The sequence below is a fragment of the Lathamus discolor genome, chromosome 5 (genome assembly GCF_037157495.1).
Source record: "Lathamus discolor isolate bLatDis1 chromosome 5, bLatDis1.hap1, whole genome shotgun sequence".
NCBI classification, from domain to species: domain Eukaryota; kingdom Metazoa; phylum Chordata; class Aves; order Psittaciformes; family Psittacidae; genus Lathamus; species Lathamus discolor.
In genome coordinates this window covers 73,912,381-73,937,953 of record NC_088888.1, presented here as the reverse complement: position 1 = coordinate 73,937,953, position 25,573 = coordinate 73,912,381, and the positions used below count along the sequence as shown (strand labels likewise).

General features: G+C 39.8%; 1 protein-coding gene across 3 annotated transcripts; it reads left to right on the top strand.

Moving 5' to 3' along the window:
* Positions 1-8,090: 8,090 nt before the first annotated feature.
* Positions 8,091-23,778, top strand: PM20D2 (peptidase M20 domain containing 2). 3 transcript variants are annotated; one of them, XR_010613175.1, is made up of 7 exons: positions 8,091-8,646; positions 8,728-8,876; positions 11,498-11,640; positions 14,546-14,700; positions 15,997-16,132; positions 17,710-17,846; positions 20,295-20,382. XR_010613175.1 is itself a non-coding variant. In XM_065681251.1 (7 exons), exons 1-7 carry the CDS (start codon positions 8,185-8,187, stop codon positions 21,387-21,389), a joined length of 1,356 nt encoding a protein of 451 aa, XP_065537323.1. In that variant the 5' UTR covers positions 8,092-8,184; the 3' UTR covers positions 21,390-23,778. The 3 variants fall into 3 exon arrangements, 2 of the variants coding, with proteins under 2 accessions (XP_065537325.1, XP_065537323.1); XM_065681251.1 differs by lacking the exon at positions 17,710-17,846 and adding an exon at positions 21,187-23,778 and having other exon boundaries at positions 8,092-8,646; positions 20,295-20,402; XM_065681253.1 differs by lacking the exons at positions 17,710-17,846; positions 20,295-20,382 and adding an exon at positions 16,884-17,099.
* Positions 23,779-25,573: the final 1,795 nt, after the last annotated feature.

The window sequence follows — 25,573 nt, the reverse complement described above, 5'->3', positions numbered from 1 at the left end:
CACAGGCAGATTTCTGGAAAGGTGCATCTCCACATGGGTGAATAAGGGATGCATTCCCTGGCATCGCACACAAGTCCTAACAAGTGCCTTTGGTATGTGATAGAGTAAGCAGCATGCTAAGGAGAAGGGAGGTCACATGTGATACATAACGTACATAAAACATACTATAAAGCACGCAAGTATCTGTTGGTACATGAACATTGTGCGTCAGAATGTAGGAGATGCACTTGTTAATTACAGGAACTGGCCCTGGCCACCTTGCTACTAACAGGATGCTGTTTGAGGTATAACCATCTTCCACCTGCTAATGTTGAGCCACTTCTGTCTCATGTTTTATGAAAAGATTTGTGACAGTAGAAGGAGAGTCAAATCTCTAGAAAGTGTAATTGCACAGACCAAACCTGAGATTTAAAATAAACTAAGAAAAGGTAATAAGGTTATGAAGTACTTGAACAAATTGCAACTCAGGGTCTCTATGATGTGCTTAAAACCAAAGTAGCTTAACTCCAGGCAGCAACGAACAGGCTAGGATAACTAAAAAGCAAGCTCTCTTGGACTAGAAACAACTAGAACGCATTACCCAGGTTTGCCAGATGTCACTGTGCAATGCATGACTTCACCTCAAAATCATTTTAACCATTAGTTGAAACCAAAATGGATTGGACTAGCTTGTTCAGTAATACAGTTTGACCACAGCTGTTTGTGGTTTTCAGTACTTGTTCACAGGCTTCTGGATATACTAGACGTCCTAGTTTCCTTAGATTTAAGAAAATACAAAACCATACAGGTTCCATTTCACAGTGATTACTGTGTTCTGATATAAACTCAAACAAATCTGCAAATTCACTATACTTGTAAGCCTCTTTCTTGTCATCAGGAAACCCAGGAGTATATGTGGTTAATGCAAATATGTTCTGAGTTTACTTAAGGGTATGATACCACTTAAGTTAAATGAAGACTAAAAAATCACTGTGTGTTATAATGGCTATTGCCAGCATGTTATTGCTTTGTATATTCCCACTGTGAATAGATAAAATATGGGTTTGCAAATGTTTATTTTGAAATTAATATCCCAGGCAAATAATCATTATTAATGAATACCCATAAGGCTTGTTGTGTTTGTATTTGCATGATTGGTACAAAACTGCTCAGTAATGGGAGCAGAAATAATGACTCTTTCTAATGTAATTTCCCTGGGTATTATGGAAAATGTCAACACTTAATACACGTGCATTTATGATTATGCAATATATCATACTCCAGATTTAAAAAATTAATAACAAAAAAAGCTTTGGGGGTAAAGAGATTTGCAATTAGACACAGCAAGCTGCTGGTTTACTGTCTCAATAGCTCCTCAGTACCACTAAATCCATGACAAAGTACTTAATAGTAATTTGTGAGGCCTAACAGAAGTAATCCGTTTAAGATCCTTGTGTATTGTAAATACATCATAATTTTTCCGTCTATCTGCAAAATAGTATACTCATATGGAACAAACTAGAGGCTTTCACATATTTTTTAATGAGATGAAAATCTCCATCTATAGTTATATTGAAATCTGACAATAGAAAATGTAATACTGAATTGTTTGAATTGAGTGGTCATCTTCTGTCTGTCTAACCCACAGATAGATACTGTCTATGAACAAAGAGCTGTTATACTTCACAGACTCAACGGATTCAAAATAAAGATCTGTAAGAGCTGCAAAATACTTTCTTCCTCTAATGGAATAAAAGAGTTGGAGCCTGACTGTGGTTCTGTTTGAATCAATAGCAGAATTAAACTTTGTTTCCAACAGCAGAGGATGTCATTGTATATAACTAGTGGTATACATATGTTAGTAAAGGGGCGTTTGAACACCAGGAAAGATCAGGGGTTTTTTTCATTATCAGAGTCTAGTTTTCATTTTTCACTTATACATGCATTGTCATAAATAGTGAAAATATTATCAACCACTTTTAAAATTGGCATAGGAGAGGAGCAGTTAAGTGCATAGAGATTTGTGTTACACTTTTCTACTTTCTCTGTAGCTCTTTAAAGATTTAACAGGGGGAACACTTGGTCTCGTGAATATAGAGATCTATTAACTCTCTTTTACAGGTGTGTGTGGGGGAAGTTAGCAATGATGGGCAAAGAGCCTGCAGTTTTTGAGCAGTGTACACCTGCTTCTTTTCCGTGCCTTTGTCTTCTGTGCTGCCCACAGCACAAGTGGTCCATGAGTCAGCCAGCAAATGCACAGCAGGAAAGCCAGCCATAACTGTTCATATGCATGCTCCTGTCCTTCCCAAAGATGAGTTAGCTTATTGCTCAGGCTGTAGAGAGGAGCTGGCATCAACATAGATTTAAGGTTTTTGCATCTTATGATCACTTTTTCCTTTCACTCTGGGCTATTTGTGTTTATTGCCTGGTTAAGAAGTCATGCTATGAAATCAATTGTTGAATTTATCTGACTTTAAGTGAGCAAATTCTGCCTTTTAGAGGGAGGAAGGAAGTAGACATATAAGACACAACCAAATAAAATATAACAAATAATACAACAATTAAATAAATATAACAAAAAAGGCTCATAGTGTCACTAATGGAGCTGGTTTAGCAACAAGTGTCTTGATGGGACATCTATGTGATCAGGCCATTTTCAGCATGAATCTTTTCAAGCTGGGATAACATTATGACCATAATGATGCTATTACTAAAGAAATTATACAAATATAATAATTGACCTATAGTATAATATGAAATACATGACCATATTAGAGATTAAAATACACATGTAAATTTAATGGTGTAGAAAAAAAGGGGCATAGTTGAGCCAGGGTTTCTGTATTAGAGGAATGGGAGGGGTTCAAGGCATTTTTCTCCAAGATATGATGTCCTGTATTTGATGCTTTTCTTGCATCTAAAGAAGTCTGAGTATCAAAAAGAGAGTAGGCAGTCACTAAGTTTCGCGTGTTAAGAGGTTTGGATATCAGTAACACCAGCAACTTAATTCTCTGTTTACATTCTGCTGTACAAACTTCAGGGAGGCCCATAATAGCTGATAAGTTTTATGTAACTCTTCAGAGAGCCAAACCAAAATAAAAAATGCGAGTTTATCTAGCCTTGTCTTTTAAACAGCTACTTGCCCTAATTGGCAGTGCTTAAATCAGGCAATTTTCTGTCTTTTCTTGGAGCTAACTGATGTTTCTAGTTAAAAGTAAAAAAAAATAATAAATAAATAAGGCAAAAATAGAACTGAGCCCTCGTTGCATTCTTGCGACTTTCAGAGCCAGATGAAAATCTGCACCAGATAGAAAAGCACTGTTTTGTTCAACCAGTCTAGAGCTAGCGAAGCTCGTACCAGCCTCTGTGGGTAATGGTGCATGAAAGTGATTGTTTTGAAAATAACTGTGTCGGTTTAAAATATTACTGCCTCTCTCCCAGAGGATGCCACCCACCTCGTGGAGTCAGCAGACTGAAAACACAGATAATTCTAAGCTGCTTCAGGAGAAAGCCCAGTGTTTAAAGCATAAAATGCCAAGGGGGGTCAGGGCAGCTTGAGTTAAGCACTTGGACTTTACACTGAAACAGCTCAGAGGCACTTATGTCTCATTCTGCCATGACAACTGGGGCAGGCAACTTTGGCAGGTACAAAGAACTGGGGGCAGTGGTGTCTCAAATAGCCACAGTTGCCTTCTTAGTTAATGTATCTGAGCAATAAGCACGGCTTTACCTTGCCCTTTTGGGTTACAGGTTCACAGCATTTGGACAAATGTTGAGGTCTTAACCACTAAGTCAACTAGATAACACACAGGTGTCAGGAAAAGGAAGATGGAAAAGGTCCTGAGAAATAAACATTCTGTGTGAAGAAACTCAGATTTAATTCCAAGTTTTCTACATGATGCAACCAAATCTAAAGGGAACATTAAGCTCATATTTTCTGACCCAGTCTGCTCCGGAAAACAACAACAAATTTTTGCCCACACTATGATTAACTGTTAAGTGGCGGGAACAGTATGTCTATAGGGAGAAAGCTTTTGCTTTTATGAATCCATCCATTCTGCATTTCTTTTCGCTTTATAAGAAAGGTACAAGACAGTGGCATCCTTGATCCATTAATGGTTAAAGAAGACAGTGACTTAAGCCATTTCTCTTCCTGAAATCTTTACAATTCTTCTGCTCTGTGATGATATTGATACTGTAATCTGACCAAAGAGGACCTTATCACACTTTCTTTCTAAACATACAATCCATTTCATATCTGGATACATACTTACTAATATAAAGCTATCTGTAAACCAGACTGGACTGCTGGTTTAGGCAGGTCAGTATACAGCTCCTACACAGAACAACACCCCACTTTTTGTTTTAATACTCACTGTGCTACTGTTTTTAAAGCTTTGGATTTTGGCTTGAAATCCAGACCACCATGAGTTTAACAGTAAAACTTTCACCGAGTTCAGTCTGATCCGGATTTCAACATAAATACCTAATGTTGCTAATGTGGGATGTGGTAAACTTGATCATCAAGTTTTTTATGGCCACAACAGATGTTCCTTCTTTTAGACCAATGGAAAGCTACCAAACCTCATCCACCCTCTAAAACAAAAATACAAGCATTTGTTTACAGCTTGATTCCAGGAATATGAATTGAATTAGCATCTGTGAAGCTTGTTCTTGTTTACTTACAAATAAATATACGCACAATTCTTGCTTTTCTCAAAGAACCATGATGTTGTCTGAATAGTATTCACCCTATATAGGAACAGTATTTTTAACAGTCTAATACTGCATTATAATTTGTTTGGCACAATCAAAATACCAGCATAATATTTGTGGCCTTGTTTTTAAAAAGTGCACTACTTTTCTTTCCTCCCTCCCTCCCTCCCTTCCTCTTTTTTTTTTTTTTTCTTTCTTTTCTTCTTTCTTTCTTTCTTTCTTTCTTTCTTTCTTTCTTTCTTTCTTTCTTTCTTTCTTTCTTTCTTTCTTTCTTTCTTTCTTTCTTTCTTTCTTTCTTTCTTTCTCTCTTTCTTTCTTTTCTTTCTTTCTCTTTTCTTTTTTCTTTCTTTTTCTTTTTTTCTTTCTTTCTCTCTCTCTTTCTCTCTTTCTCTCTCTTTCTTTCTTTCTTCCTTCCTTTCTCTCTTTCTTTTTCTTTATTTCTTTCCTTCCTTCCTTCCTTCCTTCCTTCCTTCCTTCCTTCCTTCCTTCCTTCCTTCCTTCCTTTCTCCCTTTCTCCCTTTCTCTCTTTCTCTCTTTCTTTCTTTCTTTCTTTCTTTCATCTAGTAGATGAGAACAACATGTTTTGGGTATATGCTTTGCATTTTGTATACTTATAATTTAGACTGACTATAATACAACATTTTCATAATCATACCCCAGGCATAACCTATAGAAAAGTAAGATACTGAATATAAGTGATTTATGTTTTTTCCTACTGGTAGCATTCAATGAGTTTTCAAATGGGATAAAATATTGAAATACTGGTGCCTTCTCCCAAAGCAGGAGAAAAACCATGACAGCGTAATAGCTGAACTGGTGCTTTCTAATATATTGGTATTTTTAATTATTGGGTATCTTACTAATGCATGCTTCACAAATCCTCATGGCAGACAAAACGATTGAGAGTATATCCTAAAAGTTAGTTTCATTAAGAGATTAAGACTGTGGTCACACGAGTAATTCAACCCTCTGATTAACTGAGGTGTCTCAGTTGGAAAAGAGAACAGGAAGCTATGAGCAGATAACATAATCCCTAAAAGTAATTTAGCTGTTCCCCATGAGTGGTAAATTTTCCCTGGATGAGCCAGAGCTAAGTTTGTCTCACTTTCAGATGCCTGCATTCCTGAGCACTGCCTGCTCCTCCTTCAGCCCTTCAGACAAGCAGCCGTTTTTTTGCAGGCAGTTGCCGTAGTGCAATTTGCTCCATGGCCAAGTCTTGCCGTTCCTGTGCCCATTAGCTCAGGCTCAGCTATGGCTCTGAGACTCAGCATCCTCAGCTGTAATGACAAAGCAGCCTAAGCCAGTCCTAGACCAGAACCACTTTGGCTTTGCCCTTCATGTCACAGTCACCCTGGCCACATGTTGGCATGTCCTCTGCAGTGTGATGTGCTGACTGCTCTCATCCAACCCTGTGCAAAGCCATTTCAGTAATCTGGCAGAAAACTAACTCAGCCAAAAAAGCCTCTTGTTTCAATTCTCAGATCACATCATATGTGGCATTCTTTGCGTCACGTGCAGGTGGAGTAGAGACTGCACAAAAAGTACAGGAGAGGCAGAAGCAAGAAATACAAAACTCTATAACGAACAGTAGTGCCTCAGGGAACCAGGTACTTAGGAAGAAAAAATGTGTGTGGTGCTTTTCCCCCCTCCTCACTACAACTTAGGGCAGGAGCCAGCTCTTCCTGTAAGTCCAAAAGCTGTCGGGCTTGATGCATGCTTAGAGAGGTTCCTAAGGCATGCTGGCACTACCTTCAGGAACACCTTGCTTGCTCCAAAGGGTTTCCTAGAAATCCCTAAGCAAACAGACCTGAATTATGTGACCCCTTTGCTGAGTATGTGCTCCCACAACTGCTGGAAAATAAAAACCGCATGTACCCACATGGTAGTTGAAAGTTCAGCCCATGGGTTTTGGGTGGGTGGCTTTATTCCACTTGGAATGATTCGGAGCAGAGGGAAAGAACTGGCCACAACCACAATACTTGCTGGAGTGGGTTACAAGAGTAAAAATAGCTTGTGACAAATATAAGGCACAGGAACCTGAACTCTGCTTGGAGTGACCGAGAGTCCTGTAGGGTTTGGGTGTCACTGCGAAAAGGACCTCTCTCATCCTCTGTGGAGGGGGGAAACTTGCAGTTCAGCACAGCAAAGCACCTTCCAGGTGACAGAGGAGTCATGGGGAAAGGATATAGTGGATAAACTATGATTAAAATGAACAAAAAGTGAATTTCTGGTAATTACATAAATATGGGGGAAACACCAGATTTTGTCCTTTTGTTCCTATTGACTTCAGATATGGGTTGGTTGGATAGACAAGGTCTCTGCTGTCTGGCTTGTATCTAAAAACTCCCGGCTGAGCACTTCACACCATTCAAGTTCTGATAAACCATCATTAGCGATACATGCCCATTTTAAACAAACGCCCTGCTAACAGCAGCTTCAGGGAAGGAAAACAACACAAAACCATGCATCTGATCATCAGGATGTCGTTACGAAAGTCAGCAAAACCACAGGTGATTACTGCTTGGACTTTTGTGGGCAGAACTATGCGCCCACATGCCATGTGGCATATGGGGAGCAAGCCCAACGCTTCACTAGAGAGCTGAACTTTCTGCACTTGGATGGCGCAGAGGCTCAGTCCACATGCTGTGCATGCAGCGCTGCGGATGGCATCAGCTCTACTGTGCTTGAACAAATCATAGAATCCACTAGGTTGGGAAAGATCTTTAAGATAAGTCCAACCATTACGTCAGGACTGCCGAGACCAACACTAAACCATGCCATTGAGGGCCTCATCTACGCGGTTTGTGGACACTTCCGAGGACGGTGATTCCAGCGCTGCCCTGGGCAGCCCGTTCCAATGCCTGACCACCCTCTCTGTGAAGACACTTTTCCTGATATCCAATCTAAACCTCCCCTGGTGCAGCTTGAGGCCGTTACCTCTTTTCCTATCACCTGTTAGTTGGGAGAGGAGACCGACCCTGTGAGGGAGGAAACAAAATCCAGGCAGAGAGGGCCTAGTTTTCAACTAGAAAGAATGAAGGAGATAATGGAGAAAATAGGGTGTTGCTTTCCAAGCCCTGCAGTGTTACGGCAGATCTCGCGCTTGAATGCGACCTCTGGAAGACAACGCAGAGGGCGTAGGCTGAATGCAGCTCGTTTTGAGGTAAAGACACGTGTGTGCAGGGAGCGTGCTGAGCCTGCTGTGACAGTACAGCGCTGATAAACACGAAGCGCACCGCGACCGCCACCCGCGCCCTGAGCAGAGCCTGAGGCGGACCCCTCGGCGGCGCGCTGGGCGCGCTGGGACCGGTAGTTCTGTCAAGGCGCCACCTGCAGGTCTTGCCGGGGTTACGAACTACGTTTCCCAGCGTGCATCGCGGCGCGGAGGAGGCGATAAAAGGGGCCGTGGCGGCGCCGGCTCACGTTGGCGGGCAGGTCTGTTGCGGCGGGGGGTTGCCGGTGCCTCGGGGGGTGCGCCGCCGCTCCCTTATGAGGCCGCAGGACCCGCCGCAGGGCGGCCCCGCCGCCGCCGCGCTCCCGGCGCTGGAGACGCTGAAGCAGCGGGCGTGCGAGAGCGTGGAGCTGAACGCGGAGCGGCTCAGCGCGCTGAGCCGCGCCATCTGGAGCCGGCCTGAGCTGGCCTACGAGGAGCACCAGGCACACGACACCATGACCCGCTTCTTCTCCAGCGGGGAGCTGCCGGGCGCCGCCTGGGCCGTGCAGCCGCGCTACAAGCTGAGCACGGCCTTCCGCGCAGAGTGGGGCACAGCCGCCCCCCAGACGCAGGGCCCGCGCCCGCTCCGTGTCGCCTTCCTCTGCGAGTACGACGCCTTGCCCGGCATCGGGCACGCCTGCGGCCACAACCTCATCGCCGAGGTGGGAGCCGCCGCCGCGCTAGGGCTGAAGGCTGCCCTGGAGAGCCTGCCGCAGCCGGCGCCCGCCGCCGTCCAGGTGAGAGCCCCGCCGAGGTCGGAGGCTGCGAGCTCGGCCCCGGTGGGTCGGGCGGGTCCTGACTCTGCGTTTGTACTGCAGATCACGGTGCTGGGCACGCCTGCGGAAGAGCAAGGAGGAGGCAAAATAGACCTGATAAACGCTGGAGCGTTTGATGGCCTGGATGTGGTTTTTATGGCACACCCCTCGCAAGAAAACGCAGCTTACCTGCCCGATGTGGCTGAGCACGAGTGAGTGAGCACGTTCAGGTGGAAAGGGCGGGCTTGTGACTAGGCTTTTCTCCGTGCAGTAAGGGAGCTGCTTTGGGAGGGGCTGAGCTTTAGGGCTAGGGACCTTGCAAGTGCCCTTCAGATGAGCTAAGTGTTTGCAGTCAGCTAAGGAGGCTGGTTCTGGACGCTCTTGAGCCATTCTTCAGAAGTGCGGTGTTCAGCCTAGTGTTAAAGGTCCCTGACTGCCCTGGGATAATCTTGCATGTATTCCAAAAATCCATTCATCTGATGCTTCTGGGTGTTTCTGGTTAAACATCCACTATCGCATCCGTTAAGGAAAAAGAAAAAAAGGCGACTGAAGGGGATCTCATGGATAATAGTTCCTTTCTTTCCTGATCACCAAGTCGTGTAGTCTTCTGTATGCATTTTAATCAGTTTTGAAAGCGCTTCTATTACTGCTAAGTTTCTATGGTAAAACAGATGAGGTTAGGAACACTTGGGTCTTCCTTATCCAGCTACCTCTCTGTTATATTTCATCATTGTGTTTCTGAAGAGTCTTAACTGGTTATTGTAGTCTCCTTCCAAGAGTTATCCTAACTTGTTATTTGGTTACTGTACCCTAAGTCTATATAATTTTAAGAATGCAGTTTTCATTGATAATTTTGTCTTTCTGTTAATTTCAACTCTTGCAATAGCCTTTTGAGTTTGATAAGGTAAGATTGAGAAATCTCCCTTCAGAGGTGATGGATGTAGGACTGCTGTATGATGCAAATCCAGAATAACCTTTAAACACGAATATGGAGGCAGCATGGAATTGAAGTGCAGAGTGAAACAACTTACTGCTTCCAAAAGCTTGGAATACAGAGTTTGTCATGATTTATGTAATTATGAGATTCCAAAGGTACAAGGGCTGTTTTGATAATGTAATTGGTCTTTAGTTGTTTCCAAGGAATTTAATGACTAAATTGCTAGTACTACTGTATCTGCAACCTCTGAAAGCTGGCTTGTGCCTAAGGTAAGATTAGCACAGTGGGATAATTGTGGTGGATACATGCCAAAACTTGCTGATTCGTTTTTACTTATCCTTCACTTAATCTGCCTATTTATTGTTGGTCAAACAGGATCCGCATTCTTCTGCTGATACTCTTAGACTGGCTTAGGGTGGGATTTTTTTTCACCAAAATGTGTTGGGTTTTTCTAAGAGTATGTGACATTTGTGCAGCAATAGAAGTACAAGAAATGGAATGCTGAAAGAACTTTTTTTTAATAAGCACAAGTTTCTTGGGAGGGAAAAAAAAATCGCAACATGACTTCCTGCTTGACTTTGCCACCTTCTCTCCTTTTTTCTTGGAGAATATCTAGGGATCTGTCCTGCTGCCTTTGTGAGTTGATTTGAGGGATTTCAGTCTAATACTTGGGATTTTAATTGGATAAGTTTTCTATCTGGGTTTCATAATGATAATTTTAAATATATCTCATACTTTACAGAATAAGATGTATGGTTGTCTTGGAGGATGAGGAGGAATGGAAAAGGGCGTACATGGGTTGTAGGAAGTAGCAGGAGGTGTTTTCTGCTACAGCAGTGCACTCCATTGTATCCTTCTTTGCTGTCCAGTATTTAAGTGCCAGTATTAACACAGCATGGTTCAGGATAAGTGGCTAAGTTGGCATTTGTGCAATACAAGGAAGTTAGGCTGGTCCTCCCTGGCAAGAGACAAGTTGTGTGGAACTCTGAGCTTGAAGACGGATTTTTTTTTGGTGTGAAAGACTGAGTATTGAGTACAAACAGATTTAGTTAAAGTCTCTGCTACTGGCAAAAAATGAAGTTGTGTATTTGATAAAAAGCAATACTTCATGTAGTTAACAGTATTTAATATTTGCCTTTCATTTAAAAAGTTTTCATAGAATTTGAAATATTAAATTGTAGAGCTAATATAAATGGCCCTCAGATGAAGCAAAACATGAAAATTCTTACTGCATATGTTTAGGTGCAGTATTTTGACTTCTGTGAAGTTTGAGGATAGCCTTTATTATTAGATCTCCTTCCATCAGCTTTTTTTGAGGTGTACAGGGAAAGAATATCTTTGCTGTAGCACAGTAATCTGTATTTTATACTAGGCTTTACTTTTACTACACTTTAAACCTTGACTTTTGATATTTATACATGGATATGTGATGTTATTAATGTGCTTTTGCTGCATTATACACTGTACACATACATATGTTTGACAAGAATTAAGGCAACCTATAATTTTGATTCAGAGAAAAGGATTTTTTATCCTCTGAGAAGAATGTTAGTAACTTTAAGTCTCAGAACAGTCAGGCAGTATAAAAAAACTGTGTTGGAGGAATTTAGCATGTGTAGCCTGTACTTCTCAGGAAGAGGCTGTATAGTGGTGTATTACTGGTAACTTTTGCATGTTTGGCTCTTAGTATTGTTCGGTTTCATTGGTTTTCTAGAAATCTTTAAGCATTTTCCCGCATTCAGAGATAGTTCAACTTTACACCAGTGTAGTGCCAGGCAAATTGTTTGGTGGTGTTCTGCACAAAACTGAAACATTTCTCTGAACAAAAGGAACTTTTTGTTTTAGAGGTTTTTTAAGTGAATGGAAAAGAAATAAGCAATGCCTTTTATTTCCTAGTGTGACTGTGAAATACTATGGAAAAGCCTCTCATGCTGCTGCTTATCCTTGGGAAGGAGTTAATGCATTAGATGCTGCTGTTCTTGCATACAACAATCTGTCTGTTTTAAGACAGCAAATGAAACCGACCTGGAGAGTTCATGGTGAGATCTTAATTAAATCTAATGTCTAGCAAGTAAGAGCTTAGGCTGTTGAAATACTAACTTACAAAATCCCACAATTTAAAGTACTGCATTATTGGACTAAGTTATTATAGTCTCTTCAAGTATTATGAAATAGCACAATTTCTTTTAAATAGCTTTCTGTCACCTTTAAAATCATGTCAGTGTTCAGTACTAACTTCTGAAAATAGGCTTATAGATCCGATTCCAAAGAGGACTGTGGTACCTAGGTAGAGGCTAGGCAATTTTGAAGTCTTTGCACTTGGAAGTTGCAGTTCATAAAGGAAAAAAAAAAGGTGCCAAGTTTATTTTGGAACATGGCCTTGAGTTCCTTAAAGTTAGTGTACATGTTCTTGCAAAAGTGTAAGGTTAAATGCTTCTGAAAAAGTGTTACTTACTGCAGGATTTTTTGTAGTAGGCATTCCCTTAATTAGATGATATTTGTTGGAAGGGTGTCTGGGTTTAGAGTGATTGAAATTTGCTGAAGTACAAAACCAAGTGATGGCAGAAGCCTGTAGTTTTTGTTAGTAGCCCAATCAACTAGATGTTCACTGGATTCTAATATCTACTAGACTTCAGAGTAGAAACGTTGCTTTTGCAATTAGACATGTTAACCATTAAGCTTCACTCATACACCTTCGGCATCATGCATTTCTTTTTGTACAGTGAGAAATTTTCAGAAGTTGACTGGAAGCTGCCCTTCATCTCTAGATCCGGGTTTCCCTTATTGCACCCAACAAAGCTTTTTTTCCAGGTTGAAATTAAGAAAGTTTGCCGTTTCTGCAGGACTTCTGAATGTAGAACTGTTTATTTGGAATACTTGTTAGGAGCTGAAAACATATGCAGAAGTTCTGAGCTAATCGTTATGCCTCTTAGTGCTTGTGCTGTATAATACATGTGTGTATTTCTCTCCAGGATATCTGGATGGAGTCTGGAAGCCCTAACTGTTTGCAGTTTTGCTGTGCAGCAATACCCAAATGAATTTCACACCGTAGGCATAGCCTCTCTATCCTATTGCTTTGTAAGAAACAGGGTACTTAATTATGAATTCTGGTGTCTGAAAGCCGCATGTTGCAGGTTTAAGGTTGGAGGTGCCTGAGTCTTCTATTGCATCTAAGCATAAACCCCTAAATACTTTTTTCATAGTTTCTAAAAGCTACATGGATAAGGTGGGCAGAAAGTTAAGTGTCTAAACAAGCCTCCTGGAAGTAACACTTGCTGAAACACAGCAAAACTTAAATTACTGTGTGATACATCTGCTGTCATAAACCTGCTTTTCGAACTGGAAATACTGAAAATACTTTTGGGAAGGTATAAGCAGCCAGAATGAGATTCAATTTTAGAAATGCTTTTTTTTAGAACAGTGTGTTGGAGATCTCATGTTGTAGACTTATAGTAACGGCAGTGGCTGACTGAAGTGATCCTAAGAATCTTCGTTTTAACCCACTAACAGAAACTGAAATAATTTCCATTACTGAAGTCTGAAATTTCTAAGCCAGGTTTTATATACCTGAATATTGTTGGTTTGAGTTTGTCTCATACTTCATGAGTAAATGTTGCCCTCTTGAAATACAGGAATGTAGATTTCTTTTTCTGTTTAAGAAGTTGTATTAAACAGGTTGTAAAAAAACCCAAACAGTTCCATCTAGAAGGGCAGACTGGGTGCTACTAGTCGTGTGCAGGCAGGCTACTTTTAAGCTAGATAATCTGTCCAGTCCTTATTGCAGCTGCTTTGAAATTTAAGCGTAAACATACTCTCTGACTCCCTCCAGTTCTGTTTACAAATGGAAGTTATTTACTTATTGAGCTACTTGTTTTGAGCAAATGTTACAGTATGTGTCCTGCAAACTTGCATGATAACCTGCTGGTTCCTTTTGTTATGGACTGTTCCTTTTGTTATGGACTAGAACTGATAGTGGTTTAAATCAGCACTTTGTTTACTTTATTTGAGAGTGAAAAGTTTTACTTGAGGGGGAGTTCATAGTCTTAATAGGTTTTCTGCACCAGGAGTAAAGATTTGTTGCCAGTTTGCCTCCTGATAGTGCTGTCATTTCAGGTTTCAGTGACATGCATCAGTAGCTTTGAGCAGTATTTCCATTTAAAGTAGATAGTTTCTCAGGTTCTACAGAAAACAAATCTTACTCCACATATATAAATTGAGGGTAAGAGGCCAGGGAAACAAGCAAAGCACCCTATTGAAAGCAACTAGCTGTTAATGCATTGAAATCTAATGTAGAATTGAAGTCAACAATGTTTAGTGTTGAAATATTTAGGTATTAAGGCTCTGACATAATTGAAACTATGTACTTGGCCCATGTTTCATTGGGAGAGTAGTTTCAGCTCAAACTTAATTCTGGAATAAAACTACCTATATTACGCATTCCAATATTTCTAAAGAATTACTACAAGGAATTTAATGAACTTTCTGTGGACTGCAGCACGCACATTGCTCTGGTATTATTGAGCAGTGCGACTTACTCCGTTTCTCTCCAAACTGGCAAAATAAGTTGGAAATCTTTAAAAGTTGGAATCCATGATAGCCTTTATAACAAAATCTTATTTCAGTGGCAGCCATCCTGCTTTATGACTGCATTGAATTTCAGGGCATTAATTACAAATGCTAGTTTGTTTTTAAGGTTTATAACAGATGTCTAACAAAAGAATATAATGAAATTGTGCTGAAAAATATACACATGTTCCACTTAATCTGGTGGGATGAAGAAACTTTATCCACATAGTGTATTTTTGACATTCTTTGTATTTCATGTCTGGCTGATGTGTTGGCTTTTGTATATGTATTTAGTTCTTGAGCAAAGAGTTTCATGGCAGAGCTGAAGATCAAGTAGTGGTAGTTAACACTGATAATATGACTTTTCCCTTTCTGCAGGTGTAATAAAAAATGGTGGTGTGAAACCTAACATCATTCCTTCTTACACTGAGCTGGAGTTCTACTTGCGTGCCCCTTCAATGAAAGATCTTTCTGTTCTGATTGAGAAGGTTGAGAACTGCTTCAAATCTGCAGCACTGGCCACAGGATGCAAAGTAAGTATGTATTCATGGTCATGTGTTTAATATATGAAGATAAGGCAGGCTGGAATAGGAACTGGAGGCTTAACAGCATTTGTCTGCATGGTGTTTAGCCAGAATATGCTATTTATTTTGTTGCTGCATCCCCTGAAAGAAAGATTTGGTTTATAAATAGAATGACACAGCATCATAGAAGAATCTGGGTTGGGAGAAACTCCTGGAGGTCATCTAGTCTAAGCTTCTGTTTGGAGCAGTACCAGTTAGAGCAGATTGCTTGGTGCTGTGTAGTCTTCTGAGTATCTTCAGGGATGAAATCCCCCAACCTATCTGAAGTGCTCTACCCCCCTCATGGCGACCAAGGTTTTTCCTGATGTTTAGACTGTGATGACTGAGCAGTGGAGCAGAGTTTGTCTGGATAGATTGTAGTGTTTCCATCCTTGGAGATATTCAAAAGCTGCCTTGATATAGTCCTGGGCAACCAGCTCTAGATGACCCTGCTTGAGGAGGGGAGTTGAACAAGATGATTTCCAGTGCAGGTTTCCAACTTCAACCATTCTGTGATTCAATTAGCAGTCTTATTTTATTTTTGTTTGCTTTTAGTAAATGGAAATGTTTCCTGTAGCTGGTTCCAGCAATATGATTACCTTGCAGTGTATTGCTAAGATACATGGTTCTGCCTACTCTGTAGTTAGAGGTTTGATTAATACAGCTGTGAAGAGAATGTCAGTGCTCATCAGAACAAATAGGTGTGGTGTACATGAATGTGAGTTAGTGAGATTTAGGGTCTGTTTGAGGTATTGCATGCTGTTTACTCGTATGGCCTCTCCATTCTAGCTAGAAAAGCATTTCAGAAAGTTAAGATCTCTCTTGAAATTTTACATTGGTAAGGGTTTTTTACATTTGCTTTCAAACTTCTTGCTAGTGTGAGGTCATTTATGGGTAGGGCTGTAGTACTGGACGTGTTCTAAACAATAGTAAATTTGGTGAAAGCCTAGCTTGTTTTCTCTGTAATTTAATAGTACCTGAAGTGGAAACTTCTAGTCAGTTACTGGTGTTGCCTATTTTTGGAGATGATATCAATGTTTCTGGAATTCGGCTGTCTAGTGCAAAGTTGATGGAACACCAGCTGTGTTTTGATCAAGGGTAATACTTGGCAGAATGTTGAATTTCTGAAAGAAACTTAGTACTTACGTCTGTTTTGACATGGACTTGAAGTATCGATATGTACTTACTTTTTCTGGTCTTAAAATTGTTTTCATTAAACTGGCTGGAGTTGGAGAAAAACTTGTAATAACTCAAGTTTTTGTCTAGGTGGAAATAAAAGGTGGTGAAAATGATTACTATAATGTGCTTCCAAATAAGAGCCTGCAGAAAGTTTACAAGGAGAATGGAAAGAAGCTTGGAATAGAATTTATATCCGAAGACTGTATCTTGAATGGTTTGTCAGGTAACTCCATCTGGGTTTTTTGTTACAACTTAAGCTTAAGTTGATCAACTCTTAAATGTATAAAAGAATGGGATAGAGCTAGGTTAAACATATCTTGGTCAGAGGAAAAAGCCAAATTAAGAAGTTGAAGCTCTGTAAAAGGATCATACCTCTGGCCTGTGTTTCTGTGTTTCTTGTGGAAACTGGGAAGTTTTCCCAACAATAGTAATTTTCAGGTAATATTTCTGAAAATATCTCAAATACGAAACAGCTTGGTTGGGGGGAGGTGTGGAAGGATGGAAAGCGAAGAACAGTCTTCCTGAGAGCATTGAGGATGTGTAATGAATTGCAGCCCATTCTGTTGCTTTCAAATGCAGAATCCTAGTTTGCTGTGAATGGAGATTGGACTTTATTTTCATGACCCTTGTTTAATAATATTTCCAAGCTTACATATAAACAGATTTGCTAGCATCTGACTAATATTTGAGAGGGAGTTTTTGAAGAGACTTTAAGTGAAAGTTTAAGCATCTCAGTAACCCTAATTTAAACCCATTTCCATTAACAGGTAATTTTATGCCTCTAACTGTAGTTCATGAGTTCAACAGGTTAGTTTTCCAAAGGGTGCCGTTCAAGTAGATGTTCACTTCTGAATCTTGACTATGTCTCAAACTATGTCACTTTCTTGGTCTCTCAGAGCTAAAGTAATAGGAATGTGAATTCTTGAAAAGTCAGGTGGGTTTCTCATTACTCATAACTTGGTTTTTTTTTTCAGAATCTTTCTGCAGGAGCTCTGTTGAAGTCTTAACCTGCTGCTGATATTTTATAGCCTTCACTACTGATCATAACTGTATATATAAACATTTTTACTCCACTTATGTCAAAGGTTTTTCTCTTTGGTTAGAAGGAAGAGATTGTTCTCAGTAAAAAGTTGTTACTCAGTTTCATTACAGCACTAATCTTCTATATATTAAATGCAGAATATATTTGAGATCTTGGTGTTTGGGGACAGAGTTTTCTGTAAGCTTTTTGTTTCCTTGTGGTATAAGTAAGGTTTACAACTTTGCTCATTTAGCCTAAGAAAGGGTCTGGGAAATGTCCCTTAGAATGTTTACTTAAATGAAAATTTTTGGAGCTCTGGTAGTAGCTTCCTTCAAAACACTGGTTTAAGGGTGAAAATCCTGAATACTCGTGATCTTGCATTCAGAGGACTTCTGATGAGCTTAGTACAGACACCTAATTGTAATTGTGCTTTCATATGTAACTTACATGATATGCAAAATGTTAACTCTTAAATTGCTTAAACTGAAGCTTCCCATATGCCTTTCCTGTCCGTAATTGCTTGTCGAATGTCAATGTGCTTGAGCAACTGCTTCTTTTATCTCACACTACAGTAGGCTTCACTGAATTTTCTTTCCACAGCTGCTTCTCTGAATTTTTGCAGTGGGGCTTCAGGAGTGATAACAACCCACAATCTCTGGAGGCATAGGAGTGGAATTTTGTATGCTACCCTTTTTTGGGGGGTTGAATGTTTTGTCTCATCTTTTTCAAGACCTCTATTTCTGTTTAGTTTTCATATGGTTTTCAATGTTTTCTTTTAGGATATCAGTTTCTTCTGTTGAAAGGGAAGGAAGATAGCTCAGTTGCTTCTCCAATGTCTGTGCAGCAGAAAAGTCCTTAACAGATGAGCATACTCGCTGCCACCTCTACATGGGTATTAGTATCGGTCTGCTCACAGGTATCACTCTAGGCAGCTAAGTGTTACAAAGAATTCCTTCAATCCATCAAATCATACTACATGTTGTGTGCCTTGTGCACACTCCGCTCATTTGGCACACAGAAAGGATGATGTGAGATGATGTGAATCGGAGTTAGCTTTGACCAGGTGACATAACCTGGTTCTCCTTCTGCTGTTAGAGTGGCTCAACTCCAGGGTAATGATGACCTCCCAAAGCAGATGCCCTAGTTTAGCATGCCTTAGTTGAGGTACCCACATTTGTGATAACTTTGGTATTTTTAGCATTCATGGGTTTCATCAGCTTCCTGTGCACAAGACTGGTATAGATGATCTCATGGAGCCAGTATGTTTTGAAAATACCACTTTTGAAGCTTGGGGCTGTATATAAATGCTTCATGGAATCTTCTGCATTTTCCCCTCTATTCTTGTTTCTGGTAATATTGATTTCCATTATGTGTTCAGTGACTTGAAGAGGATTCTGTGTCAGCTTCAGGATATATTTCTGAGAAGCTGGAGCCCCTAGTACCTTTCTTTTGAAGACACCGCACAAGTCTATATATTGTGTTGATAGCTGTGCAGTTATTTATGCCTCTAGAAGGAATTCCAATTCATACATGTCTAGGAAGCATACACGTCCTGATGCTTGTATGGAACCCATTGGAGTAATTGATGTTTTAAACATGGCACTAGGTTAATACCACAAAAGGGTGTAACGTTTTCTTCTGAAAGAGGGAAGGATGTGACTGTCTCATGTTCATGAAAAGCTGTCTGGATTTTGGCTTGGTAAGCTCTCCATCCTACTAGAAAACACCAAGTTTAAGTCCTTTACGTTCAGCAAAAATAACTTGTGAACTGGTAGAAAATTGGATATAGATACAAATTTAAGTGGAATTACATGAGTGAGAGCTGGGATGCACTGAAATTTTTAATGCTTCATTTGCTGAGTGAGAGCAGGGACAAAGGCCAAGAGTCTTTCCAGAAGTATGTGTATTAGGACTTAGTAAAACAAGTTTAGAACTCTTGCCTAGTCTGAAGTAGGCAGAACTTCCAGACTTCTGGTTTGTCTTTGCAGACTGACTGAAGAATGGAGCAGTACTGTAGACTACTAAAAATTAAAATAACTTGCTGCTGTGCCGAGAGTTGGATTTTCTCCAAATGCATACATATTCAGTGTGGGAAAAGATCATGGTTTTGGACAAGCGTTGCCACTTCAGCTTGTAGGCAGAGCAAATGGCAAGCTAGTCTTGTCCTGTTTGGTCACATAATGTAGGCTCTATGGACTTGCTTTTAATAAATACATGGTTCCAAGTAAAATCTATATCCTTCAATCACTTCGTTACTGAATCCTTAAGGCATTAGCGATAACTTCTCTCCATAAAGTATTATGATATTGAGGCTACCAGATGTGTTACGAATAACTTTAAATCTCAAGAACAGTCACTATGTAAAGCCATTGCTAAAGAAGAAAACAATAAATCTTGCAGCTCTGGTTGGCCTGAAAAAAAAGTTAAATGAGGTCTTAGTTGGTAATCCCTATTTTCCCCTACTGTGAAACAGTGCTTCCTTTGGTGTCTGAATTTCATGGTAATGGATACGTTGAATTCTCTGGCTTCTAAATGTTGTTTTAACAAATAGTGAGTGGGTTGCCTGTTTGGGTAGAAAAAAACGGGAGGGGGAGGGGGTACTTGGGAAGTAGTTCCAAACTCTTGGATGATTTACTGTGAAAGGTCTACTGCTTCTGGATGGAACAATTAGAAAAGGCAGTACTGTGAGATACCAGTAGCTAACGTAACACTAGCTAGGCATGAAAGCATTAAAATCTTCACCATTGCTATTAAGAATTTTATGTTTACAAAGTACCAGCATTGTGTCTGGAGTTTAGTCTGATCTTGTTATTTTAAGAGTGTTTGTGCTGCTGAAGGTTTCCATAACTGAGAATAATCAAAAGGCACAGGAAAAAATAGTTGTCCTCGATCTGATTTTGTTTAAAGATAGATTGTTCCTACTTCAGAGTCCCCTACCTAATGCTGAATATTTGCGTATTGGTGAAAAGTGGGCTGTAGCAAGAAAATAGCTGAACTACCTGGTACTCAAGGTTTGTAGCTTTCATGGTTTCTGAATTAACAGCTTACTATCAGGAGATGCTTGTTAAAAACTCAACAGTAAATGGAATAGGGACATGCTGGTGAATCTTCCCTGCAGTCCAGTAACTGATTATTGATCATAAGCACAGTGGAGAGCAGCATCTGAAGATTGCTAGTTAGGGAAAACATACTGGTGATGGAGGCTTCAGTATGGATGACTCATTAGGTATGCTTTTAATTTAGTATTTGGGGTAAAGGATATTACATTTTAGATATAGGCTGGAGACATCTTTCATACATTTTCTTACAGCCTTCGAAGCTCTTTAACACTTGTTCATTAAGAAAATTTCTATGCTGCTTCTAGGTTCCACGGACTTTGGAAATGTTACATTTGTAGTCCCTGGGCTTCATCCTTATTTTTATATTGGCTCTGATGCATTGAATCATACTGAGCAGTACACAGAAGCTGCAGGTGAGCGGAAGTGAAAAGGGCTAGAGGCTTGTATTTGGAGCCTTTGTGCCTTGTAGGGACTGGTTCCTAACTTTTCACTACAGCAGATCTAAAAATTATTTAAAGTTACAGAGGATTAAAGCTTTCACATGCTTCTGTGGTATTCAGAAGTACTGTGTAGTAAATGTATAAAAATGCAAGTAATAGATCTGAAAGTGGCTACATGTGAAATGGAGTTGCTTGCTTCAAGCATGGTGGGATCCGAGCTGAATATGGACAATTAGCTTAGCTAACTATAGAGTTGCAGAAGAAAGCTGACAAAATGTAGAATTGTGTGTGTGTGTGTTTAAAGCTGAATGTATTTGGGAAGGATGACCTCTTCTTGTGCTAAAAGCCTGACTTAGTTTGCCATCTAGACAGAAGAAATTATAGTGATTATCCCTAGCAGCGTATTCAGAAGACCTTCTAAACATGAACCAAAAGGTGAAAGTAATTTTTACTCCTTAAAGCACAATACTCGGGAAATGTAATAGAGATAATAGTATAAAACTCTGCATTTTCTAAAAAAGGAAAATGTGAACACTCATTTTTCTGATTTGTCTTACTTATGTCAGTAGCAGAAAGTTAAGTACTTGCATGTGAAAACTTGTTTCGAAGCATCAGAAAATAGACATACTTCATGCAAGTAGATTTTTAAGAAACTTCTTACAAGTGAAAGTTGAAGATCTTATAGAATATGCCTTATGCTAGTGGTTCGTGTCTAATACTAGGAGTCTAACCTGAAATTTCTCTTACTTTTCTGCAGGGTCACAGAATGCTCAGTTCTATGCTTTGCGCACAGGAAAAGCTTTGGCAATGACAGCACTGGATGTCATTTTCAAGCCAGGTCTTCTAGAAGAAGTCAGGGAAGACTTTAGACAGGTGAAGCTTAAAGAAGAGGGGCAAATAAACCCAGTAGAACCTATCAAAGAATCTGGAGTTGGCACAGGAGCATGTGCATCCCATTAAACTTTATTCAGCTTCTCTCAGTAGGACTGACTTCATGGAGATGCTGTATTTAAATCCCGGAAGGGGCTGGATAAACACATAGCTGAAGAAATGTTCAATTTTGGGGAGGAACTTTAGGAAAGGCAAACAGTATCATTGCTTTCAGAAATGTGCAATTTCATCTATCTGTAATGTTTGCTGTATTCAATATGGCGATGAACTCTGGAAAGAAATCTCAAAATACGTTGTCTTTAAGCTGCAGTGTTGAATAAATGGTAGTGTTTAGTTCCCTATCAGTGATTTTCTGTGTATTGCTAAAGTAATATTCTTTATAGGGGAAATACAACATCTACCTGGAAATGCTGGTTCTAAAGTAAGCTCTGTTCACTTGGTGATCAAAGGCTGAATCAGATCTATGAAGTATTTCTGTCTGGCCAGTCGCTTTTTCTTGGGACAAGATAGAGGCTTAAAACCTGAGCTGATTTCACTGGAAAGAAGGGTGTATGTTTGGAAGAATACCTGATTTTGACAATAGTAACCTCTAGCAATGGAGCAGAACCATTTGTATGGAAATGGCATCTTTAAAGTTCGATTGTCCTGAAATGCATTGACTTGCCTCCTAACAGTTTTGGAGGTGGTATGGAGAAGTCATTGATCAACAAATTGGAAAGCAACTGAATGTTTGTTTGTTTAAATTAACATGTTTAAACCACTGCAGAGAAATGTATGTGCTCCTTTTTTTAAGTTGTACTCTAGGGCAGTACCGGTGTGCACACAAGGTGTTGCACTAGCCTAGCTGATCTGAAGGATCTGTGTAAATCTAGCTAACACAGTGGGAATCTTTCTCACGAAGTTGCAAGCCTGGTGCTGTGAAGCAGTAAATTGAAGCTAGCCTTAAACTGGTGTGTGCAAACCAGTAAGCTCTTGAGAAGTTTGCACTGGGGATTGCTTGTGCAGTACCTGGCTTCTCAAACCTGTTTGTTCTCATATCCTGTAAGATAAGTAGATGTGTTAAGTCTTGCCAGTTGTCCTTCCTGTGTGTTAATCTGTTTAAGCCTTGTTATTTTGCTTCCCAGAAACACTAATATTGCAGATTTTACCTAGGTTGGTGTTCTGTGTGTCCAAACATGTTAGGGTTTTTTTTTATAATTCAGTTTTCAAAGGATCACTTGAGTACGTAGAGAAGGAACTAATCTTTTGTTCAGATACAAATAGCTGAGTCAATGGACAGACTGAGTGAAAAAGCAGCTTACTGGCTAATGTTTTTCTAAGCATAAGTGTTATAGTAAGCTTATGAAAAGTAGTCAAGCAAACTGTATTCCCCAGGAAGCTGGAATAGCCAGAATAATTTCAGAAACCTGATTTTTATCAGAACCAGTCTCTAAATGGTGAACTCTAGAATTCTAATAAGAATTTATATTCTGTTAATTTCTATATTTAATTTCTAGTTCTGGAAAGAAACAGATTCCTTAGCTTAACTGGGCACTCCCTCTGTGTTTCTGCACACTTTTTAACACAGACTTCCAGCTGCTGTTTATGAATTCTTTTGAGACTCTCCTTGCTTAGAGGGATGACTGTATTTATGACTATACAGCCTCTATATGTTGTGTAGACAGCAACTTCACAGTTTTTAGACTTTCTGATACTTCAGCCTCTGTGCTTGTAGTAATAGGACACAGACTATCTGTTACATATATTAAATGCTCTGTGTCATTTGAAAAAGTAACTGATTATCTAGGAAGTAGAGGCAATTAAAGGGGTTTGTTTTGTATTACAAGCCAGTTAGCTGAGGAGCATGACTGTAAGTACTCCAGGTTCCAAGATGGTCTGTCCTTACACCACTGTCCTTGCTTTCAGCAGTAAGCAGTTTTGACAGAAGAATACATGAAACAGGTGAGGGTTGGACTCTTGAGTTATAGGTTATGTCCAGGATTGTAAGTTGGATACTAAATCCAACTGAAATTGGTCCAAGGTTTGTCAAAGGAACTTTCTCTGCAACTTCGAACTTAAATCCTGCCAGTTCTCAGGCACAGTTACAGTTCATTAAGTTCTGTTGGGTTAACAAGCTGGTTTATGAATTTCCTTAGCATAAGCATCTTTTCATTTCCTCCTGCATGAGCTGCTTACCTTTTTGCTTTGCTGTTTTTATAGTGCGGTGTTGGGATCTTAGTGATTGTGATACATGCTGCATTGTTGTTTCCTACTGGCTGATGTGTGTTACAGCCTTTCCAGGTCTCTTTGTCCAGACTAGCTGCCTGTTGGCTGCATCATGCCCAAGATCATTTAATTATGCATTTCTGAATTAAAATCATGTCCTCATTTTGTTGTAATCGTTGCTGGAATTAAAATGAAACTGAAGTGCTGATTAAAGATGAGTTGATATCAATAAAGCAGTTTAATTGTGACTGAATTTTCTTGTCTTTTGGTTAATATCGGGATGCTGCATGACTTCATTTGAATAGCGTGTTTGATTCCTCCCCCAGTTTGGTATGATTATATAAGAATGAGGATGTGTAAGCTTTCCATTTTGATCTGCATAGTGAGCAGGGTTTTTTGTGAGTGTTAATACTCTTTGAATACAGTATTTAATGGTAGTCTTTATAGTCGTAGGGCTGTTTTAACTATTAGAACATGTTAGAATCCATTGAATAGTAGGAATGGTGCTTGGGAGGGCTCTCCGGAGAATCTCTGTGAGGCTAAACCTGGTCCAGCCTCCAGCATGAAGTGGAGTTGTCGCCAACACCAGGTAAGGTGAGCTTGTCTTCATTTGCTGAATTCTGGAAGCCTTCAAGGGTAGAGACTTTGGACTTCCTCAGGCAAGTTAATTCTGATTTGTGTCTCAGAACACTTGTTCTTTAGGTCTAGAACTAAAGCAGTTTGGGATTTAATGTTAGGATTTTACTATCACAATGATACTATATATGAGAGAAACTTACTTCCCATGGGAATAGAATTGGTAATTTGTGCTCATAAATCTATGAAAATATCAGGCATGTTTTTTAAGTTACTCTAGCTGCAGTCTTCCCTAAGCTGCCTGTAACTTACAAATATTGGAATATGTGTCAAGAATAGTATTTCTAGCAATGAATCAAAATGTGTAGGTAATAAACTGTAATTGCCAAAATGGTTCTGAGCAGCTGAATGTGAGTCACAGAAAGATGAGGTGATTATGTCCAGACTTTGTGAAGAACTTAAAGCCTCTGTCCTACCAACTGCAGTGCTTCCTTATTTAATGTCTTTCCTAAACCTTGAGTAAAAGATAGGTGTGGCTTAAAACAAAAAATGAACCATGAAATGCGATGAATTACTTTTCATGAGAAGATTTGAAGGAGAGAAGTTGTAACCTGCTGAGTTGAGCAACGTGGTGTAGAAAGGTCCAGCAGCCTTCCTTCAAACAGCAAATGGGAACCTGCTACATGTTCTTGTGGATCCTATTTCTGTAATCATTTTGTTGCTGTTAAGTACTTGGACCTGATTACATTTCTTCACAGGAACACAGTCTTGCTTATGACCGCAGAGCCATAACACATTAGCTGTCAAAGTGAGTCTTTGTCTTGTATTCACTGAGTGATCTTATAACTTGCTAACAGCTTGCTTTCAAACAGATTTTTATTTGGAGCAAAGTGTTTAAGGTTAAAATAAAAGGTCTACATGATTTCCTGTTTTTTCCCTCAGGATTACTATTTCCTGGTTGTCAAAGTAACAGCCATCCACAGGGCCTTTGTCCGCCAGTCTGGTTGGCTCTTGCTGGCACCCACATCTTTTTGTCAGGGAGCAAAGGTGCATACCTCTAAAGAGTTATTACCCAAAATCTCTACTAAGGAAACGTTGACACGATTGATGCAATTTTAGATTCCTTTAGGCCCTAATGGAAGTTTCTGACAAACGCATCAAGGAGTTTACTCAGCCACAAGTGCATTTGAAAGTCCTTGTTTAAAAATACAGTGAGAAGCCAAATGCCTCAGAATTAGGAAAGGTTGAAGTCCATGTGGCTGTGGATAGTCTTAACAGCTGTTTATGCAGTGTTATCACAAATGTAGTTGATGTTCATCAGAATTACAGTGCTGGAGCCTTATTCATAACTATTTAATAAGTACTTAAAAGTCATCAGGAGTTGTAATTTTCCTTGGTTTTCTTGTTTTATCTGTATACTTTTACGTATATACTTTTGGTTCTTGGAGGCTGAAACACACTTCACACCTCAT